Genomic DNA, 24,479 nt, shown 5'->3' with positions numbered 1-24,479 from the left:
GTATTGGACTTTTTTCCCTGAAAATTTATGTAAAATATATATGCAATTGTGATTTCATGAGTGTTAATGGGCCTGCAGCATATCAGACAGTCACACAATGATTTATTTACAAACCCGAGAGCCAGCCGTATTTCACTGTAGCTACAGTATACTGTACACACATGTACTTTAAAACAATTCAGACCGCAGCAGAACATTCTCCTAATATATGAATTAATCCTCTTCATGGAGCCAACAAAATTAAAGCGTTCAATATATGAAACCTCAGTCTGCACGCATACTAAACTAATAGGGGTAAGTCCCACCTTATGTAGCAAGCTGAAAAATGAAATCATAGCAAGGTTTATACTGAAGGATTTATTGATTTAATCCTATTACTCTAACCCACTATTGATCCTAAAGAAGCCGGTTAGCAGTTCTATAGGCTACATATTGCAAAGTGGTACTTGCTTAATTTAATTAGTATCAGTCCGAAATAAACATGTACACGTACATGTTTATTTGCAAACCATTAAAGGCCATTAAACGGGCAATGAACCACTATGAGTAAAAAATAGACCATTTCGTAATTAAATAAAATTTACGAATACCGTAATTGTATTTCAATAGTTAGAATACAAATTGCATACATTAAAAGTTGCTAGGTAGGACAAACTTGGGGCTTGTCCTACCTAGCACACAAAATCTATTATGTTTGCAATTCGTATTCTGACTATTGAAGTGCACTTACATACATGTATTCGTAACAGGTGAATGAAATAATTTGTAATGAGGCGCTTTACAAAGATTTGTGCATTAAATTTGATTACATTTTAAAAATGGCGTATCAGCCATACACCTGTATTTGCAAACCATGGATCGGACAACGAACCAAAATGAGTCCAACATTATGTGGGAACACTGAAGAGCAAAATTTCATAGAAATGATCTTTACAAAAGACTTTAAGTTTTAAATTGGATATTGAATCCGGTACATGTTCAAACATTTTTTCCCTTCAACATATAACCATAACCATATATACACAATGCCTCCCCAACCAATGAATGTATTCTTCACCCCATAATACATGTACAGTATGTAAATTGTATATCTAATTAGGCCTAAATCAAAGGTCTGAATTGATCATGTTCTCAAACTTCTCACATAATGTACATGTACATTGTTGAATATCAAATTGTAAATATATTGGCCATTGTGAATGGTCACATATATTACTACTCTAGGTGTTGTGTTCAATATTTAATGTTTTTCTTGTTTTTGTTAAAGAACATCTGTTTATATTTATTGGCATTTAGTATAAATTGCATAGTGCAGATACTGATATTGTACATGTACATGTTGGATACGTATTTCTGAAAATGTCCCTCCCCCAAACAAAGTCATTGATTCCTTACAGTGTAAAACAATACCAATGCTCTTTGGGGATTTGCTGTTTGAAATTGAGATTTCCCTGTATCTTTTTTATTTTTTCCCCACTTTTTGCAATTCACAGACCAAAGTACTCCTGTTTATCAGTTTCCTGACTGGCCACAATCATGTGCATATTAGTGTACCTTTGTGTATAAATATAGATGGCTAAATAAATCAGGAAATTAACTCTCTTTATGTAAAGGTCCAAAAATAAACCACAAAAAGTGAGTTTTGTACAGAAACCAAGCAGTTGCTTGCTTTCATCAATAACCACTGTGTCCTGTACAATTATGACTCATCATATTCCATTTCTAATTTTTTTTAAATAACATTGGAAGAATGAAGTGTTTACATATTACACATAATGTACACCTCCGTGGCATTTTGCAATGTTGACTTTTTATGACAAAAGATGAGGTGCTTCCCCTAATACCAATTCACCATGTACAGTAGGCTCAGAAATTTTCAGATTGAAAATAAGTATTTTTTTTCTTCAAAGTGACCAATATTGTAACTAACTGTACTTTGTTTCTTTTCTTATCACTTAATACTGATAAAAGATGAGTTTAAGTAGCTTACTTCCTTATACAGTGCATGTACATGTATACTATAATAATTGCCTATCATTTCGACTATCTACATGTACATGTACATGTAAATAAAAAATTACAGAAAATTTGGAATTTTTAATTATCTGTATAATATTATGATGAATATGTACAATTTTTCATTTTTACATTTATGTATACATTTAATGCTTTTTAAGGACAATCCTGTATGAAGTGGGTTTCACAAAATTCAGTAAACTACACATACCGTATGTAGAGTAGAAAATTAGAAATCAAATAAAGCACTTGGGAGACTATACAAGAGAAAGGAAAACAGAAATCTAATGGGTTTAATTCGTTCATTCTCACATTTTCCCGGTCTAAATCAAGGTCACTTTGCGAAGCAACGTGCACTGAGCCAAGATCTTTATTGGATTTCCAAGGCGGGCAAATTCAAGTCTGCGTCAGCGCATTAAAAATTGATTAGAGGTGTTTTGGGGTAACCCTGTCAATCTGGTGGCCTACCAATTTAATTTGCCATTTTCCGCCCTTCTTGCCATTGGAGTTGAATGAAAGATTAATTGAGAAATCAATAGCATGAAGCACTTTGGAAGTGGTCTTCTATCTGTAGGTACCGTACTGTTCAAGTTTGGTTCTAGGGAGGCTTCGATCGCTCTACAGAATGGTGCCCTGTTCTCAAGTTTCTCATTTGAAATCATCTTTTCTAAAGAAAAGAAGTTAACCCTAGGATATTTAGGGTATCATTGGGCATGAGAACAAGAGTTAATTTGCACTTTCCTTTAGATATACATGTATTTACTGCAGCAGATGCAATCATATTATGTAGTATTGTAATTTACAGTTAATCCTACTTTGTTGTTGTGTTTGTTTTGTTTTTTTGGGGGGGGAAGCTCAAGAGTATATGGTAGATTGAAATTCTTGTGTTATGAATTATATTTGTAAAGGAAAGTAAAGGAGATGTGTTGCATGTTCTTCAAGGGCCTCCTCATTATCTGTGTGGAGTGACTTGTAAGCCTACCCCTCTTCGCCTCCTCCTAAAAAGAAAATAAATGTGAGTATTTGTTTCTTTTTAGAGCAGGAATACTTGAAGGAGATTGAATGTTTTATTGATCTGTGGCGTAGAAGGGTAGCAAAGTTTGAACAAGAATATCGGTGTCTATTAAAATTCATGGAGATGTGGGATGGTTTATTCAAAAGGAGGTCGGTAAGCTACTTACCGATTCTCAATGATCAACGTTATGGAAAGCCTTCTCATCTCCCATTACTCCTCCAATTTTCGTCGCAGGGATAAGGTTGCCATGGGTACGTTCCCACTTTGGCACTTCACCTTTTTGAAGGGGCCGTTAACACTTAATTGGTGAAAAAACCCAATTTATTTCTGTTTATAATGGCATTTCTACATATGAAGAAGACTCATGGTTGATTAGAGAGGTGATAATAATGATGATGATGACTAAGATAGGACCTTGAATAAGATCCAGGCTGAGATGTCTTCATTAGTAAAAGAGCGTGAGGAAAAGGAGGGTAGGCTAAAATGAAAGAGAAATGGCTGTTTTTAGGGGTCACTCTTATACCTGTGTGATTAAGTAACCATTTTGGTTTTTACATTGTACATTATTGACAGTGTGTGTTGTCTGACTATCAGATAATACAAATGTAAGTGGTTGTTGCAGAGAGGATATGGTTAGAAAAATGTGGTGATGATAAGTCATATTTTTGTATGATCAAGGGAAAATGTATAGTTCTCAACTTCCCATTTGTATTGACAGTAGACAAAGGTAGCTTCCAGAGGTTGCCCAGAGGTTAACTTTAACAAAAACTTTGGTTTGAAATGGGGATAGCGTTGATTGACAGAAATGTTCTATTCAATTTTCAATTCATTTCAGAACATGGCAAAAGTCTACTGGTGCATTATTGGTACAGTGGATGCCAATAGTAGAATTTATTTTCACAAAAACTCATGTACAGTAAATGGAAAATGAAACAAGTCCATTAATAACAATTTAAACAAAAGGCAATTCAGAAGTAAAAAAAAAACGCTTTGACTAAATTGGAGGAACAAAATTCAAAGTGAGGTAAATTTAGATGCTGAGAAATTTGAATATACATGTAAGCCTTTCAATAATTACAATGAAATATACATGTACATGTAGTTGTGTAGAATATACACATGTACACATTTTGGGTGTTTTAGTTTTGGTGGTCTTAGGTGTTTTTAGTTTTAGTGGTTTAAACACATCGCTGGATATGCAACAGAGGTGGATTTGAACCTGGCAAAGCACCAAACTCCTTTGGCTAGACATAAAGTTACATTTGCCACTCTTCACCCGGGTGTGGCCGTTGGGTGCCTGATACAATTAATTACCTAAGTAAATTTTGCCAGGGCAAAACCCGAAGTAATCATCCAAAAGGCACTTTGGAAGTGAGGGAACACATTTAAATGTATATCACTTGTTCTTTGCATCGTGAAAAGGTACTTCTTATGAGTTGGTAGGGAAAAATTCTAAAATGGTATTATACATTATAAATTGATCTCTGCAATATTGTATCATTGGTTGCCAGGCAGATGGGCTAGTGGGTTTGCAGTAGCCTGGCAACCATTTGACATCCTCTTTCATTTCTTCCAATCTTGATTGTAGAAAATCTACAGTAGAGTGTATCAGTCAAATATCATTCAAAATCTGTCATTCTAGACCTGGGGGTGTTTCAGAAAGATCCTAAGTTGAACTTATCTCCGAGTTGGACTTAACAATTATGGAAAGCCATTAGCATCCTTGAAAATATTTTGTAAAAGTTATTTTAAAAGGCGTAAAATGTTGATTCAAATCATTCATATTTTCTATTATCATGAGAGATTTCATGTTCTTGATGTGGAATTTATGAAAAGTCTAAAATACTTGAATTTTTGCTTTTGAATATATTGAATATATTTCAAAATAAGGCTATAAATGGCTCTCCATAATATTTAAGTCCAACTTAGAGTTAAGTTTAACTTCAAATCTTTGTGAAACACCCCCCAGGATTGGGGTCTGATAGGGGAGATTACTCTGTCTCCTAAGTGCTGCACATCTTCATCAAGTCCAGGCCAATTATTCCAGAGTGTTTGTGTAGAATAGATTGTTCCATTTCTTCTGTTACTCTAGTGGACTATTGTTAGCTGTGAATCAAGACCCTTTTCTTCCTCCAGTTTTTATTTATGGAAAGTGTTTGTGTAATATTTTTCAACTGCTTTATAACATGAAGTCGTTGTCTAAAAAACATTCTGCAACAAAAAAAGTAATACAGAGTTTATCTTTGTTGTGGATGAGCTTTCCTCTGTTTAATTTTTTATCAACAAATATTTCTTTTATGAAAGTTATATATTTATTGCACATGTATAGAGATGAGTGACAAACTGACAATATTAAACAGTTACAGTTGTGATCAAACCACATGTATTTGCTTGTGTACATGCACATCAAATCGAGTATGGGCAGATAATTAGGTAATGCATTATGCATCTGAAATGAACTTTGGAAGGTGACTATGCAAAATGATATGTACTGTATAGAACAGTAAAACAGTTTTTTGATCTACGTATTAGCGCCATCGGTCGTACAAAAACGATGCATAATATCTAGTGCATGCTCTTCGAGTCCTATTACTTAATACACACAGAGAGATCGACCTCAAATCAAGACTACTTTTTTTGCACAGTAGTAGTTGGAGCATGTGCGGGCATGAGACTGAGTCAAGTGTAATCTGACCATGCTTATTTTGCCTGTCCCATTAGTACAAATTGGTAGGTGTGAGGCGACTTGAGGCATTACGCAGGCTTTACAGGAACTAGAACGAGCCTTAGTTCGTATGTAGGCTTAGCCAAACACAAAATATTCAGTCGGTTGAGGATATGAGAGAGCTGCACTTGAAAGTGAGAAGATGTGCTGTGTCATTAAGTCATTTTAATGCCTTTATCCTTGATGGTGCTGGTGCCATTATGATTCTGGGGTTAATTGTCCAACCATTTCTAATGGGCATTCATGTCCATTTCATCCTAATGAGACACAAATCAAAATAACCATTTAAGCGCAGTACTTAATTAATGATGCACACTATGTAGGCCTACATGTATCATTAATTTGTTGAGTGCACTCTTGTTAATTGCATACTGTAGGGAAATACATGCCATAGAGATATGTGGGATACATCATACAGAATCTGCTCCCCAAATATGTTCCTTTTTATGAATATCGGTTAAAGGTAAAACAAAGTTTTGGTAAGGGGTCATTAATTTGGTTCAAATGAACATATTGGAAGCGTACATGTATGTGATTTTACAATATTCAATGATCGTTGTCGCGGTTGAAATCAAGTCTAAAGTGATGAAATCGTAAATAAATAACTCTTTATGTTGTAAAGCGCACTCTCAAAACTGATATTACTTTAGCTTTAAAAAAATGTTTCTTGACTACCAATCAAACCAATTTGCTTTTCCCGTTTGGAAATTATATCAGAACTGCATATATATATATATTCTGAGATTTTCATGGTCGCAGCTACATTTGTACCATGGGATGGCCTTGGGCGCTATTTGAAACATTTGAAACTTACCAGGAGCACCAGTAAATTGGTGATTATCCAATTACTCGAAAGCAGAAGTGTTTTACGGGCCTAATTTTCTAGTGCTTATAATACATCCACAGGGTCATCCAAGTATATCAAAATTGTAAAGAATTACTCTCCTTCCAATTTTCAATATTTCCCAAAACTTTGCAATTACCTTTAAAGGTACTATATCCCTTTTGCAGCCTACCTCAAATTCTGTAGAACTTTGCAGGAATTATGAATTTGTCATGTATGTCCTATCTGTGAAATTAAAACATTAGCAGTGTCCTAATATTCAAATTATGCACGGAAACCCGTTTATTATACTTGCTAGACTTCACTGTCAGACACTATTGAGTGAGTGACTGGCTTTTTTCTTCTTTGGTAATAACATACATAACATGAGCTGTAAAGGGTACATGAGCATTTGTCTACATCAATAACCCACTTCTTGTGATGGCCAAAATTAAACTGATTGAATCCTTGCGCAGCATAAAACGTATGACCATTCGGTACAGGTCCGAAAATCAAGACTATTACTTATTGGCTCTATAGCTCCTAAGTCGATTTGACAACTAACAGTCGTTATTTTCCCACTTGCAGACATTTTCAAGCCCCACCATTTTTAGGGAAGTTCTAAATTAGTATTACCTTTCAAATGCCGGTGGAATTTAACCTTTTCATTTTTTGGGCCTGCAAATGGGACATAGTATCTTTTTTTTTTTCTCAAGTAGTGGTTCAAATTTGCAAAAGACCATTCAGTGAAGCAATCTCAGTTTAGGAAATTTGAAATAAAAAAAACTACAAAATGATGTGGTGTCCCCTTTTTTTATCTGAGGTGCCATAGATCTTGAAGTGATTGTAGAGCTGTGTTGATTATGTTGTTTGCCCTGGAGCCTGCTTGCAGCAGCTAGAGCATCCTTCCTTCCTTCGTTCTAAGAAGCTGAGCAAGAGACATGGTCCTTTCAGGCTTTATAAATTGGCCCGCACCTCACCGTGGCTCATTTCACGCCATCGACAGCTCCCAAACATCGCTAAGATCACGTTTGCCCACCCACACACACCTGTATACAACCCTGAATGGCGGAGCTATTGATTCGCCCCATGCGCTTGTAATTTGATTTTAGACTGGGGGGTTTGCTCCATCTACAAGTTCAGGGTGTACAAGCCAAAGCACTTTAATGCTTACGTCACAGCCACCACTCACCCCCCCCCCCCCCCCAACAACAACAACCACCATCATCACCACCATTTTAACTCAAGACCATTTCTACAGTATAGGTTTGGTTCTCCTTCGTTTTTTAAAGTGTCTATTTTTTCATCTTTATTTTCAAAGACTCGTAAAAGTAAAACTTTTTGAATCTTTAATGATAATTTTCTTGAATTAGAATAAACAGTCTACCAGCAGAAACATGTACCTTAAATTTGGGATAGCATACCAGAATCAAAGATGTGAGGAATAATAATTCATTTTCAGTCAGATTGACTTTTACATTGTGATAATTCAGTAACATATTCTGTAGGCAAAACCATGCTGTATAGGACTTACATGTATTTGGACAATATCCATGAACATATGACATTCAGATGATTTTGAGGGCAAATATTAGTATTTTTGACATATGAAAACACTTTATTTTGGGCTGATTCTTCTTATTCAGAAAACGAGGAAATGGAATTCCAAGCCACTAAATTTTGATTTAAGATATATTCTCATATTTTTAAATATTGCCATATGGACATCATCACTTCCTTGTTTCCTTTTGTCTGCTATTAATTTTCCCTTTTAGTTTTGATTCAAGTAGAAATTCTATTGAAGTGACCATTTATCAAGGCAAGTAGAGCAATAGAAACTGCTGCTATGTCTTTCGAGCTGAGTATTAGCTGTTCTCCAAGTCTTATATTATTAAAAAACATTATCAGTGTATTAAAACTGCTCCTTAAATTGCTGGAGGCTGTGTAATCCAGACAAATCTAGTATTATCAGAAAGGCTAAAGCATGCCTCAAGAAATGAATGAAGCCCAATTTTTTTGTTGAAAGAACATGGAAGTACTGTATGTACAAGATTGACTGAAGAAATGTTAATGATATAGTATGAAATGGTCACTTGAATAGTTGGCATAATATTGATATTGCAAGGTATTTTCAGCCTTAATGTTAAAGGGAAAGTCCAATCTTAGTTGGCCCAGTTGGGGGGGGGGGGGGGGGGGGGGGGGGGAATCTTGCAGCTGGTTTGATGTCATTATGACTTGCAGCTGATCTGGCAATACTTTTGACCGCACAATTCATACTATTCATTAAACATACCATGTGTGCCCTCAGTCATGAAGTTTTAATTCTTGAATTATTTCCCTTTTCCTGTCGCGCAAATTCTTTCAAAACTCCAGTCGGGTTGAAAGATATTTGGCAGATTTAATTCTGGAGGTTTATTGATGAGGAAAATAATATCTATAGAGGTTTTGTACACTGTACACATCAGACCGCAATGTATGACAATAATTGTAGGACAGCGCCAGTTACGCTTGATCTGTGAAGTCAGACCTTTTTCTTCTCAAGCTGTACATACTCCACATGGTATGTTCAAAAAGAATTGGACAGTTTGGGTATTTATTTTAAACAAATACCAAATAAATACAAGGAGTTTAAAGCTCCTTCGTAAATGATACTACTCCAATTGCAAAGAAAAGCAGGCTTGTGAGATTTCTATCTTCTATCAAAAATGTATAACAATGAATCTTTAACTCAAGACTAGACCATTGATGATGTGGTCGCTTCTTGTGATGGTTTCGCTTTCCTTTTCATTCTAATTTATAATAACCAATGAGCTAAGATTATTCCAGTGATGACACAGTCACATTAGTCAATGTTGTAGGTTTCCGTCAGCCCAAGCAACTTTATATCAGTACCCTAAACACTGTCGTTGTTTGCTGTTTGTTGTTTGGTAGTCTCCTAGGATTCCATGAGCATTGTTTTTGGTATAAACTAAAGAGCAGCTGTAAATTTTGCACTACCTGCATGAAATCTTGTCCATTGCGACGGAATAATCTGACAGGAGCCCAGTGTCATGGCTTGAAAGGATCTGTGATTTGTGCGAAATTCAGTGAAAGTTGTTATTGTATTCAGATATCTTTGTAGACGCAGCTAGGATGAAATCTGGTAGCCATCGAGAAAAAAGGTAGAACAAGTGAAAGCAATGACATTAGGCTGTTGAAAAATTTGCTGTGAACTGATTTGCTTTCGGGAGGCATTGCTTTTGCACATATTTTTTCTTTGAAATTAAAATCTGTATTACAGTCTGCAGTGGGTATGAACATGATAGACACTACTCTGACATTATCATTTGTTGACAAATAATGACAGTTTTTAAAAATTTATTAAAAAAAATATATAACTGCACTATCTGTATGACATTTAGTTATTTCAAGTTATCACTTCACATGACATGTTTTGAAAAAAGTGTTGTAAGATATTGTTTTTATTTCAGTTTATCTCAAGATCTGTCCAGCTACCGATTTTATAATGCACTTTCAATCAAGCAATATATTATCAAGTTTTTCTTCTTTTCTTGTCATCTGCAGGAACTCTGGGGCTGATGTTCAGATGAGAATGCCCTCAGCTAAGCTTCCAGCTTCCAACAGTCGTGATGTTCGAGAAATATCAGGGAGAAAGGAAGCCACAGGGTTGATGGGAAGGATGAGGCGGACATTGAAACGAGGGGGCAGCAAGTCCCCGAAAGAAGATCCGGTAGGACAGGGGTTGCCAGGAGGATATCAGAAGAACCTGGTGAATGGTGTTGTGGTGAACCCATCTGTTGGGCAGGGTTTCAATGGAGACCTACAGCCATCAAGACTGGATAATGATCCAGAAAGGACCTCACTCAATGGAAGAACAAGCCATTGCATTTATCACAATGGATGTGATATTAGAAACGGGAATGGCCTGGAGAGACGCGATGCTGATATGGATCACTGCGTTGTTAAACATGGAAGGGGAAACGAACATTTGAATGGAAGGGTTTCGCAAAATGGCGGCAGTAGTCCAATGCAGAACATGGATTCTACCATCAACCAGAGTTCTTACAATGGTGTTTCTGTCTTTGACAAGCAAGGGGCGCGTCCGAAGACAGGACTGTACCGCAAGAAGAGCAGTGCGGTTGGCAAAAACTTTGAGCTGGGAAGTGTCGTGTTGAATGTTCAGGCTAATCGCTGTGGAGAGGAAGGGAAAGGGAACAATGTAGATGTCAAGCTTAGTGTTGGAGGTCTGATGGGAGATGAAAGCGAGTCAGAATCCACTGTGCCTTTACAACGGAAGGCATCTGTCATCTTAATGACATCTCAGTAAACATTGTCCCGAGTGGAGGACTGCAGTCCAACTCGGATGTGACGGTCAACTGCTCCGTGAATGTACATTGTCATTTTACAGAGATGGAGGAAGACTGTGAGGAAGTGGAGCAAAATGAAGGAGAAAGTGACGCTGACTCAAGGACAAAGCAGCAGAATAAAATCCTGTCAAGTGCTGAGTTAGAACCTCTGGTGATCCAGATGGGACACCAGCCTGACATGGAGCCTCTGAACAACCCTCGTACACCTCACATAGCTGAGGTCATGATGAAAGATAGCCTGGCAAGTTTAGATAGTGAATCTTCTGATCGACATCACAGAAGTTCATCAGATTCGCTACATAGGGAATCAAAGACACAACGTAAAGGCAACTCAGAACAGAATGGAAATGGGGACACAGACAGAGTTGTGAAAGAGAAGTTGAAAAAGGAAAAATTTGAGCATGTTGTACCCTTGCCAAAGGATAGTCAAATAGTAGATGTATTTACAACCCAGAAAGGTTCAGCATGTGATGAGAGCGATATAAGGTTTCAGTATAACCTTCCAAGATCAGTGTCCGAAGGAGCAGCTATATTAGCCAGCTACAGAAACGATGAGTCCTTCAAAGAAAATAGTATGTATGGACCAGCAATAGATCGAAGAACAAAACCCAAATCTGGTTTTGGAGACTATGCTCAGCCCGAAGGAAGTCCAGGTGATGATGATGAATCACCTCCACCTATCCCACCTCGTATGTCCATGGTGTTAGACCAGGATGCTAAGAAGGCAGAGTGGGAGACCGAACCAACTCACATGTGTTTACCTGCACTCATGAACGGTCTGTACAGCGACAACACAGGAACCAGTGCCTCAATGCGGAGCAAGTCGCTTCCGCGCCACTCCTCCCTCAATGACGTCTCCATTGACCCAAGCATCCCACGCCGTTCAAAGACGGCCCACCTTAAGAACAGAGTGTCCCAGCTCTTTAAGACTCCACGCCGCAAGTCCTGCGCATTCCCAGACAGACCCTTGCCAGATGTCCCTGGCAGCAAATCGGGAGTCCAGTCACGGGAGAATCGAAGGAGTCAAGTCCAAAGACCTCAGTCACTCTATTGCCCTACAGATGGCAGGAACCAAATAGTACCTCCACCGCCTGCTAGACCTAGTCCCCAAAGACCATCTGCTGGTCCAAGACCGCCAAGACGGGGTCAGGGTAAGTATTTGATAAATGATAAGACAAGATAGTTCATGTTTGAACACTTGCATTCGATTCAATCACTTCTGTGCTACATAGTACAACAGTTAGCTATTTATCCCTGTACTGTACATCATAGACCTGTGAAAGTACAACAAACAATTGGCTCATTGAAGACATGTTAATAATAAAATATAATGAGTTGCAACTAACTGTTACTCCAGTTGTAGGTTTTCTTTTATTAGTAGGTTAAAGACTGCAATACATGATCCTGTTTTAATGTTATGTGTAATAGCAAGAAGTGGAAAAGAATGCAGCACGTTAGCACAATTTTTTAAAATCATTAATGAGAAGTAAACAATTGTATTTTGTTAATTTTTTAAACATCGCTGAAGTGGCCCAGATGAAAACTTACAATTGATCCGTACATGAAGGCCATTGGTTAACCATTCAAATATTTGCTAGAGTTTTGAGGTAAACAATATATTGTTTTCACTCAAATGGATGATTCTCCTGGATATGTACATGTACATGTACGAGTCTTGAAAACTTGCTTGGCTTTCAACCAACAACACGTTTGTTCCTCTCCCATTGCCTGGAAATATGGTTTTACATGGAGTCATCAACATGAATCATAGAAAGCAAAATACCCAATTATTCTTGGAACAAAAAAAACTTGAGCCAGTAACCTTTCCTCAGTCATGTTGATGTAACGGAATGTTGCAGTGTAATGTCTATAACTTGATGCATCCTGTCGAAAATAGAATTTTCTCTCGTAGAATGCCCAAGGTTTTGGTTAAGGCCTTTACTTCATTTGAGATTAGTTCCTCGTTCTGTTTAGAAAAGTTCATCATTAACTCTTGTTCCACAGTTTACAAACAAAACTTACTCCAGACTTTTGGGTTTCCTCTTTGGAATCCTAAGGATCGAGCACAAGACGTTGTAGCATTTTTGTTTGCTTTGTTTGCTACGTTACAGAGAACATGGTGGTGATTGAGAGAAGAGAGGGGATCCCAACCAAAGATGAAGTTGCTAAATGCCAGGGAATGTTTGCATCAAGTTTACGAAGGATCAGTGAGGTAAGTCTTGTCTTATTTTAATTGTTATTTCATTTGTGCACTAATGTGATGTGTACTGGTTTTGCCATCAGCAAATGATATTGCTTCCTTTAATCAAAGACTATATTTGCTATGCTTTTACACTGCTAATTTGGGCTCCATTTGAATGAATAAACCTGTTGAGATATCACTAGTTAGACCCTATTCACACCAAGGAGACCGAAACCAGACCAACATCAGACCGAATGAAATAGTTTAATACCTAGACTGGCTGAGAATCGGTCGGTTTGGCGGTATGTGTGACTGAGGTATTACAGGGAACTGCCTACCCTGCTTGTTTGCAATTTTCATGAATTAATATGGGTTTCTGCCTTGTTTTTCTTCCTTCACTCATGATTGCAGTAGCTTTCAACTAGATAAAATAGATCAATGGCCTACTGGGTAACATGTATAACTGTATATCCCCAAAATTGATTTATTCTGCCTCTTTTATTAGGCTATGGCTATTTTTTTATTTATTTATTTATCAACCTATGGGATGTATTGCTCTTTTTCAAAGGGATCCAAGCCAAGATAAAACATACAATCAGAATAATCAATGTACTCATAATAATAGGCAATGAACACACACAAAATATAATTTACACAATATGAAAATAGACTAAATGTATCTACAACAACAACAACAATAACATAGATGTGGGAAAACATCTACAAAAAGGAAGAACGTGTCATTACAGTATATAAATTATACCACTGTCTAATATGAAAACATGAAATGTGTTTGTTTTGAGGAAACTTCACATTCCAGTTACTGTACTTTTCTATAATCTGCGCATTTTTTTGCTTATTTCCCCATGATTAGCTGCCTATGACAGCTTTGGGTTTAACTGCATACACATGTATGTTCCAAGTATTCTAAATTTGTTCATTAGTTCATTTCATCTAGCGGCTCCTACAATGTACACTACATGCAATGTGGTATTTTGTTTACATACTGGTAGACCTTAGCCAGGCATTTTCATTGCTTTTTATACCGAACCTACAATGTACAGAGATGTACAGTGATTATAGTAATTTCAAAGTATCCATGCCCTATGCCTGCTCTTTGGGCGGCTCTCAACTATATTGTTACTTTTCCTGTGCACTTTGTACCCCTGTTGTAAAAGTGTACGGTATGTCCTGTATTACTACATGAAAGCATAAACTACATGTACTCTCCCAGGATGCTTCAGACACTATTGTTCACTCTGTACCTAATGCATTTATTCGTGAACTTGATGAAAGGAAATACTGCACCCATCAAAATTATGCAAACATGGTACTAGTCTGGTTGTCATACACACTATCGACTGACATGACAACTTGAGGCTTTTTCCTTTCATTTTTGTAATATTTCTCCCCCTTTCACAAGCTCTCATCTTGTTTCATCTTATTCATTACCATACATTGTTAAGTAGTTTGGGCACATTCATTATTTAAAGTCGGGTGGGGTTGGGGTTGGGGTGGGTACTAGCAGTCGATTCATGCACTACAGTTCTTTGTTATTATTAGCTCTTTTACTAATACAGAGTGGATTTTCTCTTTCAAATTTCCCTCAACTTGCCTAAGGGAGGGATTTGGCTGTCCAGAAATGACTTTGATTTTTCCCTTTTCTTTAGACATTTAAGCTTTCTAATCTTCATAAAACCTTTTCCAGTGGTTTTGTCTTCCATTCTAATGTTTTCCTTCAGAATTTAAAGATACATGTAATTTCACTACAAAGTTCCTTGAGGGACCGAGTGGCGGATACTGGCATTGTATTACATGAGCTTATCAAATTTTAATAGTATCCTGTCATTATTGATTGGCAACATTTTCTTGCCTCCCCCACATCTTTCATCCTCTGTGTTTGCTTGTGACTACATCCATTTCTTTAATTTATCCTGCATTTTTATCAGCTCTTGACACACCATCAGAATTCTTCCTAACTATGTTTTAATTGTTATGATTTTTTTAAATATATATATATATGTAATAAATGAGACTAATGATAAGTGAAGAAAAAAATACATTGAGAAGTAGCAGTTTAGCTAATGCTAATATTTGTATCATACGAAGTGATGAAAGGAAGTAATATGTGTTTATAGTGTATCATATTTTGTATACATTGTAGTTGCAGCCGACATGCGTGTACCAACAAGCTTCTTTTGATTTTGTTGACAAGAATAAAAAAATCTATCTGGAGATATCTCTTTATGATGTTATAATTGTTCAAAGTCCATATTGGCTTGTGACCAGAAAATGTACTTATCATATTATTTGGAATGATATGCATACACCCGTACACTGAATTTCTATCCCGACAAAATTGTGTTTTTAATTTTTGATCGGAGAAAAGTCTAAATTCTTATCTAAATTACTTCCACATTGTAAACAAAAAATGTGATTCTGAGGTTAAGTGATAGTTCTGTATAGTACTTGCACGTGCATTTATAATCTAGGTGTGTAGCCCTTCACAGATTAACTTGTTTGTCTAGGTGTACAGTAAGTAAGGGACTAAACTGTGTGCCAAATCATAAAAATACTCAAAATGCTATTGTACAACTGGCAACTTGTACTACTTTTGCCTACTGGCCCATAGATGTTTTTAATAATAATAAATAATTTTAAAGTCCACTCCAAATTTTATTAAGTAAAACCGAAAATGGAAATTCTTTTTGCCCAATTGATCGTGAGCCCGGCAGCCACTGAGCAGCGCCAGATCGACGTTGCTCTATCCCTTATTGTTGAGCACCAAACGAGGTAGCAGCAACTCCCATCTTAGATTTCATATCCCTTGTTAAGTTCAGATATCATCCAAGACCAAAGAAGCACATTAAGTTTTTCTTGTACATGTACATTACTAGCGTATCATCCAAGTGGTGAACTGCTAAATCGAAAATACTTAAAATACAATTGTAACCAACCACTTGTGCAACATGCACCCTTATTTTTGTCAGAGAATGTGTGTCCCATGTGTGGCTTGCACATTGTCTTTTTTGAGAGCCAGAAGGGCATTAACGTTATGTAAATCCTAAGAGTAAGTGCCTTTCTGGTACTCAGCTGATGATATAGTTCACTACTAACGAATGGCCTGAAGTTGTCCTTGAGTTCACCCATCGCAGCTAAGTGATGAAAGAACTTGGTTGAGATGGTTTGGGGAAGGACCTGTATGTAGAGATGAAGAGCTACTCAAACAGTGAGTGGTTGAAGATGTTGTTTGGGTATACTTCACTCTGACTGTGTTTACCTACATCTCAGCAAATTATGCTAATTGGCTTGATATATTCACACAGGTCTCTACACACTCTAGATACATGTAAGCATTTGTTGTCGTCTTGTAAATAGAGGAGGACCGGTCGAGTGGAGGGTGATTAGGATGCATGGGCCAACACTTGTCTGGGTGACATTTGCTCTGGGCTTTGTTTTGTGTAAGGTACAGGAAAGAAATGAGCCTGCCGCATACTCCTGCGGCAGACTTGCCGCAGATCTGCAGCAGACCTGCCGCAGACAGTCATCTTTTTCACATGCAAATTAGTTTTGCCGCAGACTTGCCGCAGACTTGCTGCATACTCTTTCAGTATGATGAAGAGTCTGCGGCAGGTCTGCCGCAGACTTGCTGCAGACTTGCCGCATACTCTTTTAGTATGATGAAGAGTCTGCGGCAGGTCTGCCACAGACTTGCTGCAGACCTGCCGCATACTCTTTCAGTATGATGAAGAGTCTGCGGCAGGTCTGCCGCAGACTTGCCGCATACTCTTTCAGTATGATGAAGAGTCTGCGGCAGGTCTGCCGCAGACTTGCTGCAGACTTGCCGCATAATCTTTCAGTATGATGAAGAGTCTGCGGCAGGTCTGCCGCAGACTTGCTGCAGACCTGCCGCAGACTCTTCGTCATGAATATTCATATCTCATATAGACCTGCTGCAGACCTGCCGCATACTCTTTCATATCCAGTACATGGCAATAAAGTATGCATGTAGAAGAACCAGTGATAAACTGATTGATACTTCATAATCGATATTGGCAATATCAATATTACCAATTAGGTAATACCAATATATATATATATATATTACCAATTAGGTATATTCTATTCTCAATTGTATTAACTTCATCACATTGATCATTTGAAGTGTATTCAAGAGTAACATTTAAAGTGACACAGGCTCGTACACATATATATACTAAATATGTATATTGTTTCTTGGTTAGTAATCATAGTTTCTTGGTTAGCAATCAATATATCTATTGCTTAAACGTGAATGTAATTGTAACATGATCAGACAAAATAATCTATTGGTTAATAATGGCAAAAGGAAAATAGAAATCACAAAAATGATGTGCATTGTCTTAATTTGCTTAACAAATCATGATAAATGTATTTTTCTGTCACACGTGTAAAGTAATAATGAATATGCATGAGATGATTGGTTTCAATTGGCCCTATTAGACTTTAATGGGATTTCCTGTGGCAGACCTGCCGCAGACTGTTCCTGTGGCGTACTGGTATGTGGCAAGTCTGGAGCAAAGTTTCGCCCTGCCGCAGATCTGCCGCAGACTGTTCCTGTGGCATACTAGTATGCGGCAAAGTTTCATCCTGCCGCAGACTGTTCCTGTGGCATACTAGTATGCGGCAAGTCTGCAGCAAAATTTCATCCTGCCGCAGATCTGCCGCAGACTGTTCCTGTGGCATACTAGTATGCGGCAAGTCTGGAGCAAAGTTTCATCCTGCCGCAGATCTGCCGCAGACTGTTCCTGTGGCATACTAGAATGCGGCAAGTCTGCAGCAAAATTTCATCCTGCCGCAGATCTGCCGCAGACTGTTCCTGTGGCATACTAGTATGCGGCAAGTCTGCAGCAAAATTTCATCCTGCCGCAGATCTGCCGCAGACTGTTCCTGTGGCATACTGGTATGCGGCAAGTCTGCAGCAAAATTTCGTTCTGCCGCATACTTCGGCATACTCTTTGCCGCAGACTAAAAGTCTGCGGCAGGTCTGCTGCAGATCTGCGGCAGGTCTGCGGCAGGTCTGCGGCATACTTTTCACTTTCCTATGGGGGGTCAGCCGGTCAGGGTTATAGTTGGAGTTAGTTTTAAGGTTGGGTTAGGGTTGACCATAATTTTTAGTTCATGGTTGAAGTTTGCAGAGGAATTCACCACAGTGCAGTTGTCATTGTAACCTGTATTGTAAGTCTATGGTTCGGCTGGAAAGTGCTAAAAGAGCTTCAGAACTAAAATATCTGAACGAAAATATCACCTTTTTTCAAGAAAAACTAAAATAAACACTAACTGCTTGTGACCAGCAACAGATAATCACTAACACAGAGTTAACAGTGTTAACTCTGTGTTAGTGATCATCATTTTCTCAAGTGGGGATTTCCGCTTTGTTCTTATGAGGCACTTTTCCTGAGAATGTTCAGATTTTTTTCTCATTCGTTTTGATTAGTGGGAAAACTGACATGAAAGACAGGATAAACATGTATGAGGAAATGCAATACTGTAAATCCAGAAATACATGTATATGTGTACATGACACTGAATTTCTAGAGGATTCGTGAAATTAAAATGCTGTGAAATTTTTGCAATACAATGCATTGAATGCCAGTACAATGCTCTGTATATTTGTGAAAGTAAGTTGACAAAAAGAAAAGAACAAAGAACAAAGAAAGACAAATGAAATGGGGTAGACCTCTAGATATAATTCACAATGCCAATTTATATTTATGTGTCTAGACTCTACTCTAGTTTATCATGAAAATTATTTTGAACAAGCTTGCAGTTTTTTAATTTTATGCACTTCGTAATCTTGGTTCCAGAGTTTGATCAGTGGTGCAGGATTTCTGACATTTTATTCATAAAAAATATATATAAACTGACTATCCATGAATTTTGCAATGTTGGATATGCACCACTGATCAAACTCTGGAACCAAGATTATGAAGTGCATAAAATTTAAAAACTGCAAGCTTGTACAAAATAATTTTCATGATAAACTATAGACACATAAATATAAATTGGCATTGTGAATTATATCTAGAGGTCAGTGCGATTATCTTCATCACCTTGAAGCAGCACTTAACTGGAAGAAGAAGAAGAAGAAGATAAAGTTTTAATTCAATCTGTGCCTTGGTTTCATTTGATGATTTAAATTAAACCAGCATTAATTTTATTACATTTTTTGCCAGCCATGATGAGATGAGGTTAGGAGCTTTCTTTTCTCCCCATTTGTCAATTACAGGAGACAGAATTGATTGTGTCTGATTTGATTGGATGAGAGGATGAAATAATAGAGACTCCAACTGTTAAGACTTTTTAAAGTGCATGACTACATGTATAACAGTGATAATCAGTAAGCGAATGAATACCGCCATAAGCATTCATAACAACAATTCCCCTTATAATTCCCCTATATCATACAGATAAAGTACAAATCTATCTGGGTGACATCCTAGATCAGCCACATAGAGCTCAGTTCGTTCCATGTGAGTATGAGCTACCCATCATCATAACTTTGTGAGTTTGCCTGCAGAAGACAAGCCATATGATGGAGAAGAAGAGAAGTATCGCCTATTTCTTATGGATGACAGGAGGATGGTTTGGCCTACATCATTTCTACCTCGGGAGAGACAGACATGCATTTGTGTGGTGGTGTACGTTAGGTGGATTCTTTGGTCTTGGATGGCTCCGAGATCTCTTCTGTATCGGTCGTTACGTCGATACAGCTAATGATGAATCGTCATATGTCAAGTACTACACTGAGCTCTTAAGAACTCGAAACTACCCATCCTTCAGTATATCCAGATTCGCAGGTCAACTGTTTGTCAGCGCTTTCTTTGGGTATCTTGCAACGTGTGCAGTACCGAACGATGTTGCAGACGCCCTCCCCATCTTGCGACCTCTCCTTGCACCATTCGCTGTAGCGCTTGGAGTACATTTAGTCGGGAACATTGGCAGAGAGGAAGGTCCTTTGAAATATGCTCTCCTTGGAGCATACATTCCAGGTATTCTTCTGTATGCCGACCCAAGTAATATAGTTTATCTGTCGATATTCAGTGCCATTGTCTTCAGGAGGGGTGTTGCCTACAGACAGACGCCAGAAAGATGGAAAACAGATGGTGTCTGTAAAAGAATAGTCATCTTAGGATTAGCAGGTACATGTAGGTCGTAGGTTGGTGACATAAATTCATTAGAAGATGATTCACAGAATTTTGATGCCATGAATTGTTCAAATCAGATTGAAATATTTGATTCTAAGTATAAACTTGCTATTTTCAAAAGTTTTGTGCTACCAAAATAGCTGTCATTATCAGTTTGTAAAGTTATCGGTTTTATAGTATTGCCATTGAAAGCAATTTATAAGCAATGTAGAATTGAAAAACGTTATATTTAGGGCTTTTTAACGGTGTATAAATAAAGATATTAATTCAATTTAATTCAATCAACTTCTTAAAAAAACAATAAAATAAGAATGCATTAAACAACATTACATTAGAAATAGAGTGTGGTGAAATAAGCCGTTGGTCTTGTCATAGACCAGGAGGGTGTTTCACAAAGATTCTAAGTAGAACTTATCCCTAAGTTAGACTTAACAATTGTGGAGAGCCACTTGTAGCCTTAAAATAAAATACATTCAAAAGCAGAAATTCAAGGATTTTTAGACTTTTCATAAATTGCACATCAAGAACATGAAATCACCTTGATAATAGAAAATATGAATGATTTGAATCATCATTTTATGCCTTTTTAAATAATTTTTTTACAAATATTTTCAAGGATACTAACGGCTTTCCGTAATTGTTAAGTCCAACTTAGAGATAAGTTCAACTTAGGATCTTTGTGAAACACCCCCCAGGGCTTCTCAAAGGCAGAATCCACCCGGCTCCCTATCTTTTGATACCAAATTTATATAATTGTTACCAAAGGGTACCATTGTTAATGCACAGTGTCAAAAATCCCTGCGCTGTGCATGGCCAAAATGAACATTTCCCCATGCATTACCTGTATGTACTGTTCACAATGCAATATTGTCACTTCGCGACCCATGTGACTAGTTAATTAGTGATTATTCAAAAACCATTTGAGACATAGATATGAAAATTCATGAAGTTATTCTTCATGAGATACTCTATTAAAATGTTAAGTTTGAGAAATTTTTGTAACAATAATAATTGATTAGATAAACTAGATTTGCCCATTGTTTTGCGGGGCTTTTCACTTTCATTTAATACCCATCTGGACCGTTAAGGAAAAAGTTTGTGAACCCCTGTCATAGACCGTAATTGGATAACCTTCATCTCATTTGCAGGAGCTTTAGTTTGTACTGCTTGGGGCTGTGCCATATACTACAACGTATCCGTGACTACTGCTGAAGGAGAGACCATCTATGTGAAGGACGCTCTCGCCCATTTCTTTGAGTCACCAGCCTGGAAGGACTTCAAGGAGGTCTTGGGCCACGTCTGGACCTTGATTCGAGAGCGGGGTTGGAAGGAGGCTTATAATGAGTTTGTCGAAGCCTTAGATCCGGAAGGAGAAGCCTCTGCTCATAAGGTGAGACACCATCACCCTCTTCTTACCCCAGATCAAAATTATAATCAAGTAAGGTAAAGACCAATTCTGGTCATGCAATTGCATTGTGAAAGAAACGTTGTGGAATCGATCAGAAAAGGTTGATCATCTAGCATAGGTGTGTACTGCAAGGTTCTGGAATCATCAAAATGATAACAAATTTTGCCCAGTCTTGGTAAAGTTACAAGCACTGTACATAGAAAGATGTATATGGGACTACGCGACATGTGCGCGATGTCTATTCGGTCCAGATAGATATAATAATTTACCAAATATATAAATTAGAAGGCGGTTTCCGGGCAAAATTCGTATCATCACGTATTATTCAAAATATTCTTTCACATGATTGGTAATAAAGAGCTTCCATTACATTTTTTGAGAGGGGGGCGTTTCCAAAACTGTTCTATACCTTTAATGCTTGCACTTTGTCTCTAAGCGTGAAACCCCCAAAAGAGAGGGTTAATTTAGACCATCTAACAACCTGAGAGTTCAGGTCAGATTTCACCCCTCTGATATTGGAGCAAACAAAAATGTTGAAATTTGGTACTTAAATAGAGTATTAAACGTACAGAATGAGAATATAAATATAAAATTTTGTTTTCATAATTTGATATGTTTGAATAACCACCTAATTAGTGATTCATAAATGTGATCAAGCTTTGTGTGAATTGGTATAGGGAGATTGCAATTTTTTAGTGCAGCACAAAGGTTTTGGATGCTGCTGTATGCCAAATTATTGTTCAAATTTTATTAATTTGTTGTAAAATTATGTGCTAGACTCTGGGCTTATAAGTCATGAAAGCACAGTTATCGTGGAAAATACTACAGGGTGGTAGTGTTGGATTAAGGCTCTCCCACACAAATCATGTAGGCATTCTTCACTCCTTGGGGAGAATCAGGCACGATTTTACAAGTGTGCACAATGCCGACCAAGTTTGTATCACTTCTGAACCAATTCTGTTTGGCCGTCAAATATTGCATTTCTGTACTGAAGTGCCATTTTTGTCGCCAGTAGATTTTCCAAGTAGAAATTGAGTCACAAAATTAAAGTAGGAGAAAATGCTCTTGATTTTGATCGCCATTATCTTAAGAAGCACTTTTGAATGCAATCTTTAGTTTTAATGTTTTGTAAACTGTAAATGATTCACCTCAACGATTCTTATATACTAACAGCATGAGCCTCTTCATTTGTATTTTTATTCGTTTTTAGACCTTAGATTTAAAGAAAGGAGCCACCCAAGAACAGATCACCCAGCGGTATCGTAAGCTTGTCCGTAAGTGGCATCCTGATAAACACAAAGGACAAGGCAAGGAAGAAGCATCTCATCGTTTCATGGAGATACAGGAAGCCTATGAAAGACTATCCACCATCAATGCTCGTAGGGCTAGTCATAGGAAAGAACATAGTTTTGAAGATGAACCAAGAAGGTATTAGATTAAAGTGAATAAAATAATGCACAAACAAATGCAATAACTCAATCTGTTTGTAAGAATGTTACCTGTCAATGAAAAAAAAATCCCACCTGTGCATTAGAAGAATTGGTAAAAAGTTTTATGAATATGATCTGATGATTTGTAAGGTGGAAAATGTCTTCTTGTCCCAATAAAGAAAATAATGCACGTCCATGAAAATTAATAGGTAATTCATGACTCGCTTCATATTTAGCATTGATAATGATATATTTGGCACAATCCACACATAGATTCTGACAATATGATTTATTGGAGGAAAATAATTTATGTCTGTAACTAGTACTTAAATGTGTGGAGCTATATTTTATAGATTACTTACATTTTAACATGTAGTGATTTTTGTTTGTTATACTGTTAATCATATTTGTATGCAATATGTCACCTTTATGAAATTACTTGATAATAGTGTGTACTAATGTTTATAGTTGTAATCATGCACATTTAATTTGTATCGTTAATATCTGTATAATTTATTGTATGATTTTTGAGGTGAGGCTTACAGTTCATCACATCATATTTGTGTATTGATTGCATTTATTTTTGCTATGTATCTTTGTCAGAAACATTCCAAGGAGTATAAAATTATGTATTGTTACTTCAGAATATTGATATAGGGGGGGGGGGGGGTGAATCAAGGATTTTGTAAAGGAGGGCACAATTTTTTAGCTTCATGTCAGGGAGGGTTGTGTGCCTGCCCCCCCCCAAAAAAAAAAAAAATAAATAATAAATTAAAAAAAATACATATACACTGTATATACACTGAAAGTATGTACTCTTTTAGGACTGTTTTTTTAAGGAGGAGTGTTAAAGAAAAAGAATTTTTGGAGTACCGGTATTTCATGAAGTCTGTGCTATCATCAAGCGCAGAACTGTGAGCCGAGTTTAGTACCTTTCATTTGTGGGACTAACATGATTCATTCCCATTGGAATCAGTGACAGGGTCAGTTTGATACAAACTTGTCTTATATACAATGATAGTGTATCTTTTTGTTAAAACTCATATAAATGATAAGGTAACGTTCAGGGTATTAGGTTTCTAGGTGAGATCAAGAAAATGATTGTTTGGCAACCAAAATTAAGGCTACAATAATGAATTTTTAAAGAATTAAGGAGGAGACATCAAGAACCTCTTGAAGCTATGGTTAATTTGTTAACCCTCTTTTGTTTCTATCTCTCATCTTTGGTTTATTGTTTTAAGTGTTTTTAAATGGTATGTTTGGCAAGAAATGAGACATGTAGACTACCTATGTTAGCACTTTGCATTGCTTTCAATGTATATTTAA

General features: G+C 37.1%; 1 protein-coding gene across 3 annotated transcripts in view; it reads left to right on the top strand.

The window, feature by feature from the left end:
* LOC100893905 (dnaJ homolog subfamily C member 22) overlaps positions 1-23,796 on the top strand; it is a 30,694-nt gene extending 6,898 nt beyond the window's left edge. Inside the window, exons 2-4 of one of the 3 annotated variants that reach the window (XM_030974660.1) lie at positions 10,144-12,097; positions 13,058-13,158; positions 21,464-21,582. In XM_030974660.1, the coding sequence (XP_030830520.1) occupies positions 10,990-12,097; positions 13,058-13,158; positions 21,464-21,472 (1,218 nt within the window). In that variant the 5' untranslated portion in view covers positions 10,144-10,989 and the 3' untranslated portion in view covers positions 21,473-21,582. Of the gene's footprint in view, positions 1-10,143; positions 12,098-13,057; positions 13,159-19,577; positions 20,310-21,463; positions 21,706-22,933 lie in introns of those variants that run through there. The other 2 variants (XM_030974659.1, XM_030974661.1) reach the window with 2 other exon arrangements.
* Positions 23,797-24,479: the final 683 nt, after the last annotated feature.

Source organism: Strongylocentrotus purpuratus, unplaced genomic scaffold (genome assembly GCF_000002235.5).
Source record: "Strongylocentrotus purpuratus isolate Spur 01 unplaced genomic scaffold, Spur_5.0 spur5_scaffold_7, whole genome shotgun sequence".
Classification (NCBI taxonomy): Eukaryota; Metazoa; Echinodermata; class Echinoidea; order Camarodonta; family Strongylocentrotidae; genus Strongylocentrotus; species Strongylocentrotus purpuratus.
The sequence above is the reverse complement of the archived record's forward strand: the minus strand, read 5'-3'. Positions and strand labels throughout refer to the sequence as shown.